At 41.3% G+C, this 13,998-nt stretch overlaps 1 protein-coding gene across 1 annotated transcript; it reads left to right on the top strand.

The window, feature by feature from the left end:
• Window positions 1-9,245: 9,245 nt before the first annotated feature.
• Window positions 9,246-13,154, top strand: LOC104536866 (proactivator polypeptide-like; the record flags this gene model as incomplete). Its single annotated transcript, XM_010179598.1, has 6 exons — window positions 9,246-9,425; window positions 10,424-10,498; window positions 10,871-10,996; window positions 11,265-11,459; window positions 12,360-12,503; window positions 13,023-13,154. Coding segments are annotated over 6 exons (852 nt in total), but the record flags the coding sequence as incomplete, so codon positions are not given.
• Between the last annotated feature and the right edge of the window lie 844 nt (window positions 13,155-13,998).

The raw sequence follows: 13,998 nt of genomic DNA, 5'->3' as shown, positions 1-13,998 counted from the left end.
GGGGGAGCGTCCTGCCGGGCCCCGCCGCCCTGGCGGTGGAGCAGCCCGCTGTGGGGCTTAACGGTCCCTGGGGGAGGACGGCGGGCGGGGATTTCAAGGACGCCTTCGGGCTGACTGTACTGAAAAAGCTGTATCTGGGGGGGAGGGGGAATCCCCCAAAAATAGCCTTCAGGTAAACGCAGGGAGTAGAGGGAAGTCCCCGAGAGAAAACGTCTCTTGCCGCTGCTGGTAGGAAAATGTCTTCCCAGCGTCACTGCGGTAGCATCGGGTGGGTTTGTATCCAGCTCTTACACTAATCGAGCAACTGTGTCACCTCGTAGAGCAATTGGTAGACTGTTTTTCTGCCAGTAGCTCTTTTTATCTTTGCCACTTCAGGGATAGATGTGTGTTAATCCTCTTTCGAATGGCAAAAGGCAGCATGCTTTTAGGAGCATGCTTTTAGCAGCCTGATTTCATTAGGCTCCACTTGGAAAATTCCACTAATTTTGCTGCTTGTTACCTGTTGTTGCTGAGGTGAAAGTGATGGTGGTGGTGGGAGGGGAATAGCTGATGTTCTGCCTTTAGCATTAGGACTGAAGGTTAGAAAAGGCAATGCTTCTATTTTGTACTTTGTAGAAGCTGGACAGAGCTACAGAAATGATTCATAGACTGACTGGAGGGGCAGCACACCTTCAGATTGTGGTATGACATGGCTAGAAACACCAGCATTGAAGGTCTAATACAGTGATGCACACAGTTTTTCAGAAAACTTTCCTTTAAATAAGACAATTTTTAACCCAGAGCTGGTTTGCTTGTGAGTTTAGCCTGCAACACTTCACAAGCCAACTAAACAAAAAAGCTTGACTAGCTGTTTAAAAGCCATGGGAATAACCAGCTGGCAGACTACAATAAACTATGCGTAGGAGATGTCACATGATTTTATGCTACTTTGTACTTAATTGCAGTTTTTTAATATACTGGTATGTAGATAATTTAACGGAGAACCTCAGACTTTTCAGGCTGGAAACAAGAATGTAAATGTCATCTTTCACTCTGGTTATTTATCTGCTTTAATAGTATGGTTTTTGTCTTCTCTGCACTGAATTAACTGCCATCAGTTATTTCTATTGGGACTGCTTCTGAATCACTAAAATCATCACAATTTCTTGTGCTGTAGAAGCAAAAAGGATTGCCAGAAATTATCCACTGGGTTTGCCACTAGTGTATGTAGTGATATTGTAATGAGAAACCAGTTCAGCAATGAGAGTTAGCTTGGTATACCTGTCAAAGGCATGCATATGCAACTGAGTGTAGCAGAAGACTTGTTAGGCCTGTTTTTCTTTAGGAAGTCACTGTTTTAACACAAATAAACACCTGTCTTTTTTCACCAGAGTCCTGTTATGACTACTAATTGACTCACCTATGACAATAGCTTGCATGTTTTTCTGAAGATTTTGCTGTGACAATCTGAAAAACCTTTTCCATCAGCTAAGCTAACTGATTAGCTATATCAAAGCCTAGACACTCTTCACATATCCTAATGGAGTTACTTGGCTGGCTTACAGCATGGCTGGTAGGCCATGAGGGTTTTTGGTTGACCTACTTCAAGTGCTACTGTGTGTCTTCCCTTTAAGGGAGACATGAGGGAATTAAAGCAGGGTGTACAGGACTTGGGAACTCTGGACTGTTGCTTGTCTTTGAGACCATGAAAGAAGGAAGACTGGATGCATAGTTAAAACAGAAGTGGGTTTCTCTTGAGCTGAAATATTCCCCCCCCTTGGTAAAATAAAAGTTCAGCTCGGAGCGTAAAGTAAAAAGTCTAAAGATGTGATTATTTCACCACCCCTTAAACAGTAGACTTAATCTTCCTTCCTAGATTTCAAACTAATGCATAATTCCTCTGGCAAACACTGGTCAGAATATCTAGGGACAAGAAAATTGAAGGCTGAGTTAGCCTGACTTGAATTTTTTGGAGGATGTGAAAAAGGCAGATAATTCAACTTGAACTGTGTTCCGTAGTTTGCAGGCTTGTTCTGGTTGGGAGTGTTGCTTCTAACAAAAAAATACAAGACTGCAGCCCAAAACTGTAGATTAAATTAGGCGAACTATGGAAGGTGTCTTATCTCTAAAACAAAAATATGTGCCTGTTTTCTCAGAGGAATAACAGGGAGTGCTGTGGGTATAAGGCACCTTATGACTATCACATAACGTGCTTCGACAGTGCACCAGTCATGTGGGCTGTGTAAACCTGCCCTTGCACAATCTCCTGGTCTGCAGAAGAGGTATAAATAGAAAGTTGTCTCTGGTTGTGTCTGCAGGAGCTGCGCGGGCTGTTCTGCCTGGTCACGCTTGGCAAAATGGGTGGTGGCATCTGCAGATCTTCTCAAGTCTTAGGCGGTCTTTTTACAATTCCAGTTTGTGCTGTTCAGCACACCACAAAGAAGCAGTTCTGGAAATCTCTGAAAACAGATGATGTAGGGGGTGGAGAAAGAGATGGAGTGGAAGCTTGTCAGCAAAACTAAATGTGCCTCCATCAGGTGACAGTGATGTCAGCTGGGTCTCTCAGGGAGGCTGGGCTGTGCTCTCAGGGTTTCCTGATGTAAAAATCTTCTTGCATGTTATTTTTTATCTGTAGGGGAAGGAGGGCCAGTTACTGCTGGCTGCCAGTGGGTTTTTGTTTGTCTCACGTGAATCTGATTTGTCAAAGCAGTTTTGGGGCAATGCCCTAGGACTACAGGACACAAAAAGGGTTGGTGTTTTTTCTTTAAGGATTTACTCTCAGTCTGTTTTCTGTGTAGGTTTCTTTTTTCTTTATGTAGCAGCTTCTGAATCCAATTAATTTTCTGCTATTAAGATATCAAAGATCCTATTGCAAGTTAAAAGGGGTATTCTGTGCTCTTTGAAGAGTGTGTGTAGATTTTCAGGCAATGCTTGTCTGTGTATTTGGTCATGGAGCAATGTTTAATTTTGGATATCAGTATTTTTCTTTCTCTTAGAATGAGGAGTCTCACGTTTACACTGTTTACCTTGACTAATTTTTGAACTTTGTTCTTTACTTCTGTGGAAGCCTGCATATAGAGGGATTTTCTTGGAGATGCTGGGTAAATGAATCTTGCAATGAGATTTCAAGGCTTGGTTTTTTTTTTCCAAACATTGGAAACAAACATTGGGATGCAGGCTATTAGTGTGTACACGTTAGGGGTTAATGCTTTCTTCTTTCCTCCTATCAACTGCTTTATCACTGTACTTCTGGGTAGGTTGTTCTTTCACCTTGTGCACTACAGTTTGCCTTTTCCAGGCTCTCCCATAGGTAACTGCTATCCTTTCTGAAGCTGCTTTTAAAAATGTCACTTTTCATTCCTCTGGCACGCTTTCTGTGCTCAGCTGCTGGGGTCTGATGTTTTCCTTTTCCCTAAGGGAGCTTCCTGTTGAGTTGCCTTCCATTTCTGGCATTCATTAAAGCACTTCTCTGGCAGCAGTGTGAAAGAATGTTGCTCCCAAGATGACACTTCTGTTTCTTCCTGGTGGTGTCTTGAACTGCCCTTCTGTATTCTGAATTTTTTAGATGCTTCTGGGCTTTACCTGTGCTTTGCTGGGGCTGCAAGGTAACCTGTAGCCAGGCATTTTGTCTTCTCTTACAGACTTGGCTCTCTGCATAACTAGCATACTTCCAGTGATATGAATGTATTTGCCTGGTGAAAGGGAGATGTTCAATACAAAATTTCTGCAGGGACTTGCGTGAAATTTGTCCCCCCTCCACCTCCCTGCAAAGAAAAAACAACTTGCCCCAAAACAAAAAGAGAAGGCATGGAGATGGAGAAGTATGTTCAAAATGTTTAAGGCTATTTCTGCAGGGTTCTGCTGGAGGGGAAAATGCTTCTCATAACTCTTGGTAATATCTTAATATACTGTATGGGACTGGTTACTCCTGATGAGTGCCAGATGCCTTTGAACATCCAAATATTGCTTCTAGAGTCTGTCATAGAAAAGTCCGTGGCAGAAGTTGGGGCTTGCTTGGCAACCTCGTAGCAACCTCTGGTCAATGTGGAAATTATTCTCTTGCAACCTTAATAGTAAGTGTGACAATTTACTGAGACAGTTGAGTTGATTTTTACTGTCTCCGCTCATTCTGCTCTTTGCTATCTTTAACTTTGTTGCAATTGCTTGTACATACGCAAACTGCTTCTCCTACCATGCCTCTCTTCTGGTGAGGGGAGAAAGATGGCACTTGTGGTCAGAACACTGCGTTACAGCACAGATAGTGTACCAGAATGGGAATGCACTCCCCACTTTGAAGAAGAGCCCAACCACAGTGTTAACACAAAACTAATTTCTTCGAATTGTGTAAGTTACAAATGTTTCAAGCTTGATTTTTGGTCAGTGGATGTTGGACAGGATGACTGATTTTAACCAATATCTTGAATACTGATAACAGCTAACCAGATTTCATCCACTTGGTCCACAAATTGCCTGTAGTCTGTCAAATTATGTGGTTGTTTTCCTGCCTCATTAATTCAGATGTGTAGTAGACCTTTGACATGAGGTACTAGTGTGTGATGTGGTTATAACTTCTGAAATTTTACTTAAACTCATTAACTGACCAGAGAGGCTGTGGAGCAAGGAGCCCTTCAGATAACTTCAGGCTGAGGTCACTCCTTGACTTGTTGACAGTTTGTAAGATTTGATGAAGAGAAGTTGATCCCTCTTGACTTTTAATTCAAACACACTTTGCTTTTGCACTTCTTGAAAGAAATGGGGAGAAATCAGTAACTGACTGAGCACAGTATGGCAGAGACTGTTGCATTCACTTGGTCTATGGGCCATTTCTGGGAGGTAATGAATGATCTTTCTTTAACATTGCCAAGTGGGACAGCCTGGGAATGAGCATCCCTCCTGATGAATGTGTTAATATACTCGGAACAAATTAGATTGTCATGAAAGCATAAGAGTTGACAGCACCCCAAGCTGTCTTCCACATTTGATTTCAACCCATGAAAGTTAACAGCAGCTCAACTCTTTTTCTTGCCAACTGCATGTTAATTTGTTTGTGAAAATGCTGCTCACAATGAGGTTTTCCTAGTAGTTCAGTTTGAGTCTTCAAGCTGAATTTCTTTGTATTTTGGGCAATGGTTTTCTGGTTTATCTACTGACTCTTTAGTGAGTCTGGTCTGGCCCATATAGTGTCCCTGTTTCTAGAAGCTTATATAAGGTGTTAACTTTTAAGCACAGTCACGAAAGTCTTATTAGTAGATTCAGTACAGGTTTAGAGGGGATTGCTTATGATGTTTTTCTGAGAATTTTGTGAAGAAATTCAGGTTGGTTTTCCCCGGAAGAACACCACCACAAATGCTTGAGGGAAGGGAAGGTTTATTCTCAGGGAAGGTAATTATCTAACAATTTTCCTGGACCTGTCCTTGCAGAATGGTTAATCCAGCCATTAAAAGCTTCTTTCCAGGCTCTTGCTTCCTGAAGAGGAGTGAAGAACTGAGCTGTGCTTTCACATGCTTGACTCTGTAAGCTTTGCAAATAGAAAAGATGGTATTGTCTGAAAGGGCTATCATACCTCTATTTCACTTCTGATCATGTGTTAGTGTTTCCATTCCAGATGCCTGGTGTTGAGGTTGGAGATCATAGTTGGCATTTGCTGCTTTGAAAGAGTGCCTAGGAGTAATGTGCAGTGGCTGAATTAAGCAGGATACTTAACTCCACTGTGGGAGTAAGTTGCAGGTTTCCTTTTATCTTTGCAGCCTTTAAACTGTTGGGGTTTTTTTGTGGATTCCTGGCAGAGCTCCATTCAATATGCAGTAGCTATCACTTGTGAGGACTGTGCTGCTGGTGTTCTGGCAGTGTCAGGTTGCTAACCTGGGCCTCATAGAAAAGTTTTCTCCTTTTCTGCTGTTAGCCTTCAGCTCTTGGAGTATTTTGATTTATGTTGTTGGGCTTCAGGCTGTTTTTGAGGCAATGCTTGTTCTGAGAGATGGCTTCTCTTGTCTGTCAGACACCAGCGTCGTAGAGGTCAGAGTGGGTAGAGTGGATGTGAATCCCTCTTTTTTTTTCTTTTTTTTTCTTATTTTGAGAAGCTGCAATTGTATGCACGGATCCTAGGATGCCTGTAGGCTGTCAGTTTTGCTAGAAGCCCAAGGGCTGAAGCTTTCCACATCTGTAAAGCATACCCTTTATACATGAATTGGATTTATACCTCCCTGCCTTTTCCTTCCTCCTCATTTTTCTTTCACTGCTTAATTTAGGAAAAGCTTGGTGGAGCAAAACCTATTCCTTCTAAAATTGAAGAAACAGCGTTTCTGAAGCAGCTCAAGAAGGGAGGAACCAGCAAAGGGGATGAGTAAAGAAACACCCTGGCCCTCACAGATAAACTTGTTTGGTGCTCTAAAAATAGTGGCGTGCAAGAACTCTGGGGAAGGGGGGCAGGTTTGAATGGGCATGATGTGTGACTGTTGGGAGCTATTCTACAGAGAAAGGAGAAATCCATTTAGAAATGGATGACCTTAGATAACGAACAATATATAAAATGAAGGGATGCCAGGGATAACTAAGAAGGTAATCTCATTGGGTTTAGCCTGCAAGCATTAGGAGTTGTGTGAGGTAACCGACAGTGCTTTGTTGTCTCTTGGCTTGGTGCTGTGTTAAGTTGTTACTCTGCTTGCAGAGAAGGCTGTTTTGAGGGAACAAGCGAGAACTGTTAAGATTCAGAACTGTTCATTCTGTTGTGAAACAGCACAAGGTCTTAACACACTTCACTGGCGTATTTGCTTTTGTTGTAATGTTAGTTAATATATGAGGAAAAATGCTGTCTCAGAGGAGCAAGCTAAAGGAAGAAACAGTGGGAACAGTAAAGGATTTCAGGCTATTCTTTCCTGAATCAGCAAGACTTGAATTAATGCTGAGTTTTTAGTTTTGTTTCTGTTTTTCCCAGGACATTCAGAAAGAGGGTGGATACTACTCCAATGATGGTGCATCCTTTTGTATTAGATGTTATGTAAAAAAAATTTCAACATAATACAGCGTAAACTGATACAAGCTTAACTGTATTTAAAGTCACTGTGAAAGATGGAAGAAAAGAAGCCTTGCTTATATTATATAAACATATATAAGTGTATATTATCTTTGTTCTGTAGCTGCTTTCTCAAATGTGCCCAGTGATGTGTGGCTCTGAAAATAAATTGCCTAGTCACTGTTTGACCAGAAAGATGTGCACTGAAAGCGTCAAAAGTAAAGTTGTTTTCTCAAAAGGAAAGAACTTCCCTGGTGTCCTTTAACTGAAAGGGCACTGCTGCTCCTCCATTCTGCTTTCTGTAGATAAGTGTCCATCCTCATAGCATAGCTGCCTCAGGCTTCCTGAATCTGTTGGCTTTTTTTAGTGGAAAGTTAAGTACCGGTAGGAAGATATTTAGGATGCTTGCTTACATCCCAAAACTACTTTTCAGTGTTCACTGGCTTATGAACAGTTTGATGCTTCTGATTCTTTGCTGTCCCTGCTGGTCTCAAGCTCTTCTGACATTGTCTTTGGTCTCCTGCAAAGGATTGTAGGTAATGTAAGTGTTCTTATTCTCAAATGCAAAGTGACTGTGTGCCCACTGGTGGTGCTTTGCACAGAACCTGAACAAAATACTCTGTGTACACCTCTTCTGAGAATTTACTCTTCTTTCCTTCCAAACTGGTGAGATGTGATGCAGGGAAGCAGAGCAATCAGAGGCATCAAGTAAAACTACTGTCAAAAAAATCAATCTAATTTTAAGCCTTTGTTTCCCCCCCTTCTGAACAATTCTCTGCAGCTTGCACTTTGCTCACCTGAAAAGGTCTCTGACTACTCCCTTGCTCTTCATTTTTCTTTTGCCTCAGTGTCATAACCTGACAAAACCCTGCAGCCCTGCCAATGCCCCTTCCTGTGTCCTGGCAAGCCTGGGCATTAGTGACCGACTCTGCATTAGCATCTGTTTGATACGGAAGCCGTGCAGAAGGGAATTTGTTAAATACATACACCTGATAAGTAAGCATAAATCTGAAGTATAGAATTTCTTTTGTCCTGCACTTATAATGACCAGGTCAGAGGCTATGAGAAAGAAGGCACAAGATTAGCTGTTAGACATTGTGCCAAAACCTGGTTATGGAACTGCAGTCATACAGTGAGAGGATCTTAAAGTAAAAAGACAAACAAAAGCTGAAATATCATTAAGAGCTAGACCTAACCAGTAAAGTTAAGGCATGAATTCCTCAGTTTGGGTTTTAAATGGCCTGTTAGGTCGAGAGTTTGAGCAACTGCTTGGAGTAATTATTCTAGTTTTTAAGTTTAGTTTTGTAGTTTTATGGTTTGTTTCAAACAAGGCAGGAGTAGTAATTTTCGTTTGATTTACAGAACCGAAGGCACAGGTTAAAAGCTATACTTATAAATAGTTGGAAGCCCTTAATTCCACTGTTTAAAGTCAAAGTCTTGTTTGACTTTAGCCAGAGCTTGACTCTGCTTTACAGAGCCTTTCTACCACTGTCCAATACTGGTATCTGAAAGGGAAGAATAACTCATTCCCTCAACCAAGTGTATACTTGGTTATTGTCATCCTGCCAGAGCTGACAGCTCTTTGGCTCATCAGTCAGACTTGGAAACATTTTGAAGCACTGTTCCTAGTGCTTCCAGATGAATAATGCTGTAGTTTAGAACAGGCTGACTGTAAATATTTTGCTAACCATACATTATTAGAAGCTTTGAAGTCTTATTCCTACAGTATTTTAAGCAAGTCCTAGTGTCTTGTCTTGCTGAAGAATAATATGCTATCTAGGCTTTTTGCTGGGAGAGAGGGTGGCAAACTTTTTGCTTTTGTGTAGAAAATAAAGCGTGCAAAGCACACTTTTCTTAAAATAAATGGGTCATTCCTCTCTGAAATTCAGTGTAAGGAGTCTTTATAAACCAACAGGTGAGAAGGCTGCAGAATGCCACCTACAAAACAGTGTTTATCTGGCTCTGTTTGTGTGGTGGCTGTGTACCTAGTAAATGCACTTGGTAGATCAGCCATTAAGTTGATCTTTTAATTGCTTAGAACAGAGTTGTGAGAAATGGAAAAGTGATCATTCATCTGTCATAACCTTACTAGAAGCTTTGTAGGAATCAAACAGCTTAATTCCTGCCTCTTGGTTGACAATGTAATTTTACAGCATTTTGTGATGTGTAAACAGCATTGATAGGGCTGAAGATAAAGGCTTCTAAACACCACCTATGAGCAGGCAATTTTTTTCCCCTAAAACTTTGACTGCAGTGGCTTGTAGGCTTAGACCATGGCAACTTTTTCTTCTCTTTGGCAGCTGTGGCAAGCCCTGTTTTGTGGCAGAATGACTGCGTGAAGGGCCCAGAGGTGTGGTGTCAGAGTGTTCGGACAGCATCGCAGTGCGGAGCTGTGAAACACTGCCAACAGAATGTCTGGAACAAGCCCACTGTAGTAAGTATCAACTGCTGAGACTTTGTCTGCATCTGTATTTGAGGTAGCTGGTTTCCATATGCTGATGAAGGTTTTTTTTTTTTTCAAGTCTCTGATTGGAGTTAAGTGCTACATCTGACTATGCTTTAATTTGGGTGCTAGATAAAGGTTGCTTTCCACTTCTCTGCCTTGCTCAACTTGTCTGCTGACTTCTCCCGTGACCTGTTGCGCAATCATCGAGCAATGTGTGGAATGGAGCTAGTGGATTTCAGATTTGTTCATCTTCATTAAAATGACTCCTAATTCATAGAGCCTTTACATATTAACTTGAGTAATGCCAAACTGACGTATGCTTCTTTTGGTCTTTTTCATAAGTTAATATTGCACAAAAAATGCCGCATATGCTAAATTATGAAAGTTATGACAGTAAATAATGGTACAAATGTTGCATTTAGTGTGGCTTTTCAAGTCTCATTTGTACTAAATATGAGTGCTGCTTTACTAAATGTAGCTGCAGTTTGTGGTATTTCACAATTTTCTAGAGTTAAAAGCTACTTACAGATGCTTTCAGTCCACCTTGGCTATACCTATGCTGAGATGTTTTGTGGAAAAGTTTGTGGAAAAGTAGGGGAAGGGAGGAATGTCAGAATGGCAGAGCACAAATGAAGTGAGTGAAGCTTCCTCAAAAGTTATTACATTTCTAGTAAGTATGAACTCTTTGAAGAGTAAGGTAAAAGAGGTTCAAGAGAAGGCTTTTCAGGGCAATATACTTCATACTTCAAGGGAGGTTGGACTAGGTGAAATAAGCAAGTGGTGGCATGCCTGCTTCTTCATACCTTGCTGATTTACTGTTGAAACTGGAGCTGGACATGCTTGGAATAGCCTTGCTCTTCATTTAAAAACGCCTCTTCCCACCTCAGCTTCAGACAATTTATGATGCTCGTTTGCATTGTTATTCACAGACTGTATTTTCAGGTACTTAATTCCATCTCAAAGTAACTCTCTACTTTACTCTCCAGAACAGTATCCCCTGTGACTTGTGTAAGGAACTCGTGACAGTGGCTGGCAAGGTTTTGAAGGATAATGGCACTGAGGTAAGCAGAGCTCCCCTTCTACTTGCCCTAAGGCACTATTTGATTTCATTGTCTTCACAAGATAAGCTGAGGAGTGGTACAGTAGTCTGCCTGATGTTTTCTCAACCTAAGCAGCAAATGTTGAAAAGGGCCAGAGAAGAATTTTCAACAGCCTGTTCTGGTTTAGAGATTAGCGAATTCTAGAGCCTCTCATGCTCTTAACACATCCCTAATTGCCTATAGATGTTTAATAAAATTGTTTTTGTGCCAGCGTGGGCCATCAGTCTTAAAAGGTGGGATACTGCTTTCTCTAGAAGTGGATGAGTGCTCCTAGCAGACTTAATTTTGGTTGCTATAATTTTACATGTCTATATCCCACCTCATCTTTTATAGGATGAGATCCGCTCTTACTTGGAGAAGACATGTGAGTTTCTACCTGACGAAGGCTTGGTCTCTGAGTGCAAAGAAATTGTGGATTCCTACCTGCCAGCTATCATGGATATGATCAAAGAAGAGTTGGTAAGTAGAAAACAATCTGCAACTGTTGGATTTAAAAGTCGTGTCCCTGTTGATGCCTGAATTTCTTTTCCACATAAGATTGCATGTATAATCCTTCTATTCTGAATTGATCACTGGTGTTGCAATTAATGGTGTAAATTTGAAGACTGTTTCCTTGCTCTGAAACATTTTCCCTTCCTGTCATGTTTCTGCTGAATGACTTTACCCTGAACTTCATATAAAAGTACCATCAGTCTAGAGATTTATGTATGTATCTCATCTCCCTTAGGATAAACCTGAAGTTGTGTGTAGTGCCCTCTCCCTGTGCCAGTCCCTTCAGAAGCACCTTGCAGCAGTGAAACTTCAGAAACAACTCCAGTCCAATAAGATCCCAGAGCTGGATTTCTCTGAACTGGCATCCCCATTCATGGCTAATGTGCCTCTTCTCCTCTACCCTCAGGACAAACCCAAGCAGAAGTCTAAGGTAAGGGTGGAGCGCTGTTGCAGTGTGCAAGAAAAGTGTGTGTTTTTTGCTCCAGAGCTTCAGTGCTTCTGCTCCTTTCTGTAAGATCTTATTGATGATTCTTGGTAAGGGATTGTTGCACTGAGCACAGGTTAAGCTGATGTGCTTCACTGGATGACTGTCTGCTGCTGAATTTTGTGCTGCTGCATACACAGAACTACCTTCTTCCTTAACCTGTGTATTTCAAGCCAAGATGATAGCTGCAGCCCCTGTGAACCATATGTATGATCATGAATTAACAACCGCAGTCCATAAAGACAAGGGTTTTGCTGGGCTGTTCCCATCCAGGACTGTAGTAGTCAAGCAGGTCTTACTGGAAACAATTTCTTCCAAGAGCAAGTTTGGCACCACTGTTCAAAGGAAGAAGGATTCTCCCACATTCTGCATCATCTGCTAGGTATACCCTTCAGGGGAAGCATTCTCTGAATCCAGAAGTGGCAAACTGGATCAGAAAAGAACAAATATTTGACAAAAGGGAGTAGATGAAACAATGAACTTGTGAGTAGAGCCTGAGACTTGATAGCAAGCCTAGATATGGAAGTTCAGCAACTGGGTGGGTGGAGAACAAGCTGCTGTGAGTGGAGCAGGTAAGATCTGTGCCAAATTTAGAAACCTTCCCACTGTGGTCTAGAACAAAACCAAGAGATTTTGGAGATTGGGTATCTTAACAGTTATCTTGGGTTTCGGAGCCAAGTAGGTACCTAATCACCATCTAGTGGCTAGTGCACATACCAGCAGTAGCTTGTAATTCATATCAGCTTAGGCTTTTGAGTATTCTATAGAAAACTTATTTAATGGAATCTTCTAAAATGGGCTATGTGAAGATACATCAACTTAAGTTTCCTTTCGCTCCTTGTCCAGGGAAGTGGGGATGTATGCCAAGATTGCATTCAACTGGTTACTGATGTTCAGGAAGCTGTGAGGACAAACTCATCTTTTGTAAAGTCTTTGGTTGCTCATGCCAAGGAGGAGTGTGACCGTTTGGGACCTGGAATGTCTGATATGGTAAGCTACCTTTTTTGTTTAAAAATATGTTCCTGTATGCAAACTTAAAATAGTTTGTTCAGTGCCTTAATCCTCTCAGTGTAATTTCTATTTAATAAAACAAAGTGTCATATGTAGGATATGTTACACAGTATAACAACACTAAAATAAAACTTTCTGGTCAAGAAAGTTGGGTGAGGTGCTGTATATGAGCCTGGGGAGGAGAAAGAAGACACAAGATTGCTGCTAGCCCTTAAAGTGCTTTTTCATAGAAATGATCTGGCAGGGTAATGTGGTCTTATCGGTGAGGGGGGCTGCTTTTGGTCTGAGCAGAAAAGGATTAATCAGATAAGCAGCTATGTATGCAGTGATTGTGTAACCTGGAATGCCATCTTATATCTGGGACAAGCGTTGAAAGACAACACTATAGTTAAGTAGAGCAGGTAAAATCATACCTTGAGATGTATTAAACATTCTAGATTAAATCTACAGCTTATGTGGTTTGATATTTACAAGACTTTATTTTCCCACTTCCTGCAGTGCAAGAACTATATCTCTGAATATTCTGACTTGGCTATCCAAATGATGATGCACATGGTAAGATCAGTAGACCATGATACTTGCTCTAAGTTAGTTTTTCTGCTTTGTGTAGCTAACTTATTTGGAAACTGAAAACACTGTGGTAAAAGTCTGGGGAGAGCCCTTGCTCTGTAAATCTTAATGTTAATGCTTTGAACTTGCTGTTTAACTCTGTAGATCTTCGGTCTCAGAATGCTTTCTTTAAGCACTTTCCTTTTCTTTCACAACCACTTTGGTGGTGCAAAAGGCACTCTAATCCTTTGAAACATAGAAGATGCATTACGTATGTTCTTTTATACTCTTATCTCGGTCATGTATTTACACCACTTCCCCAACTCCTCACCAAATAGTGTGTTAAGCATATTAGAGTTGGCCTTCGTCACAGCATTGCAGAATTGGTTCAAGTGTTAGAAATAATGTGCCTATTTGAAGTGAGCCGAAATGTCCTTCTTCTGAAGTTATCATCTCTAGACTCCTGCTTTCTGGGCCCTTGATAGGAGCCGTGGAAAGTGAGTGGCACTGTACAAGCTCTGGTCTTCTGCAGCAACATCCAATGTATTTTACCTCTGATAACCTCTGTAGCACCTCTTTATTCCAGAGATCTCAAAGCCTTTTAAAAAAAATGGGTAAGCCTTTCTGTAGAGAATGCAATGCCTCCATGCCGCAAGTAATACAACAAATTATAGGTGAATTTGAGTACGTGGCTGACTTGAACCTGAATTTGGCAACAGAATGGCCTTTTTTTGTTTCCTTTAGGCTACTTAAAAGCTCATACTGCTGCTTAAGCATTTGGGGGAGAGAAGCAAATCTTAGCTCAAACAACAGTTTCTCTCTTTAAGCATTGCAATGCAGTGTGGTGTTAATACCTGGAATTGGAATATGACCACACCTTGCATCCGGCCGAGTGTTGTTCAAACTTTTTGGCGGTAATCTTGCC

This window comes from Mesitornis unicolor, unplaced genomic scaffold (genome assembly GCF_000695765.1).
Source record: "Mesitornis unicolor isolate BGI_N332 unplaced genomic scaffold, ASM69576v1 scaffold23082, whole genome shotgun sequence".
Taxonomy (NCBI): domain Eukaryota; kingdom Metazoa; phylum Chordata; class Aves; order Mesitornithiformes; family Mesitornithidae; genus Mesitornis; species Mesitornis unicolor.
The sequence above is the reverse complement of the archived record's forward strand: the minus strand, read 5'-3'. Positions and strand labels throughout refer to the sequence as shown.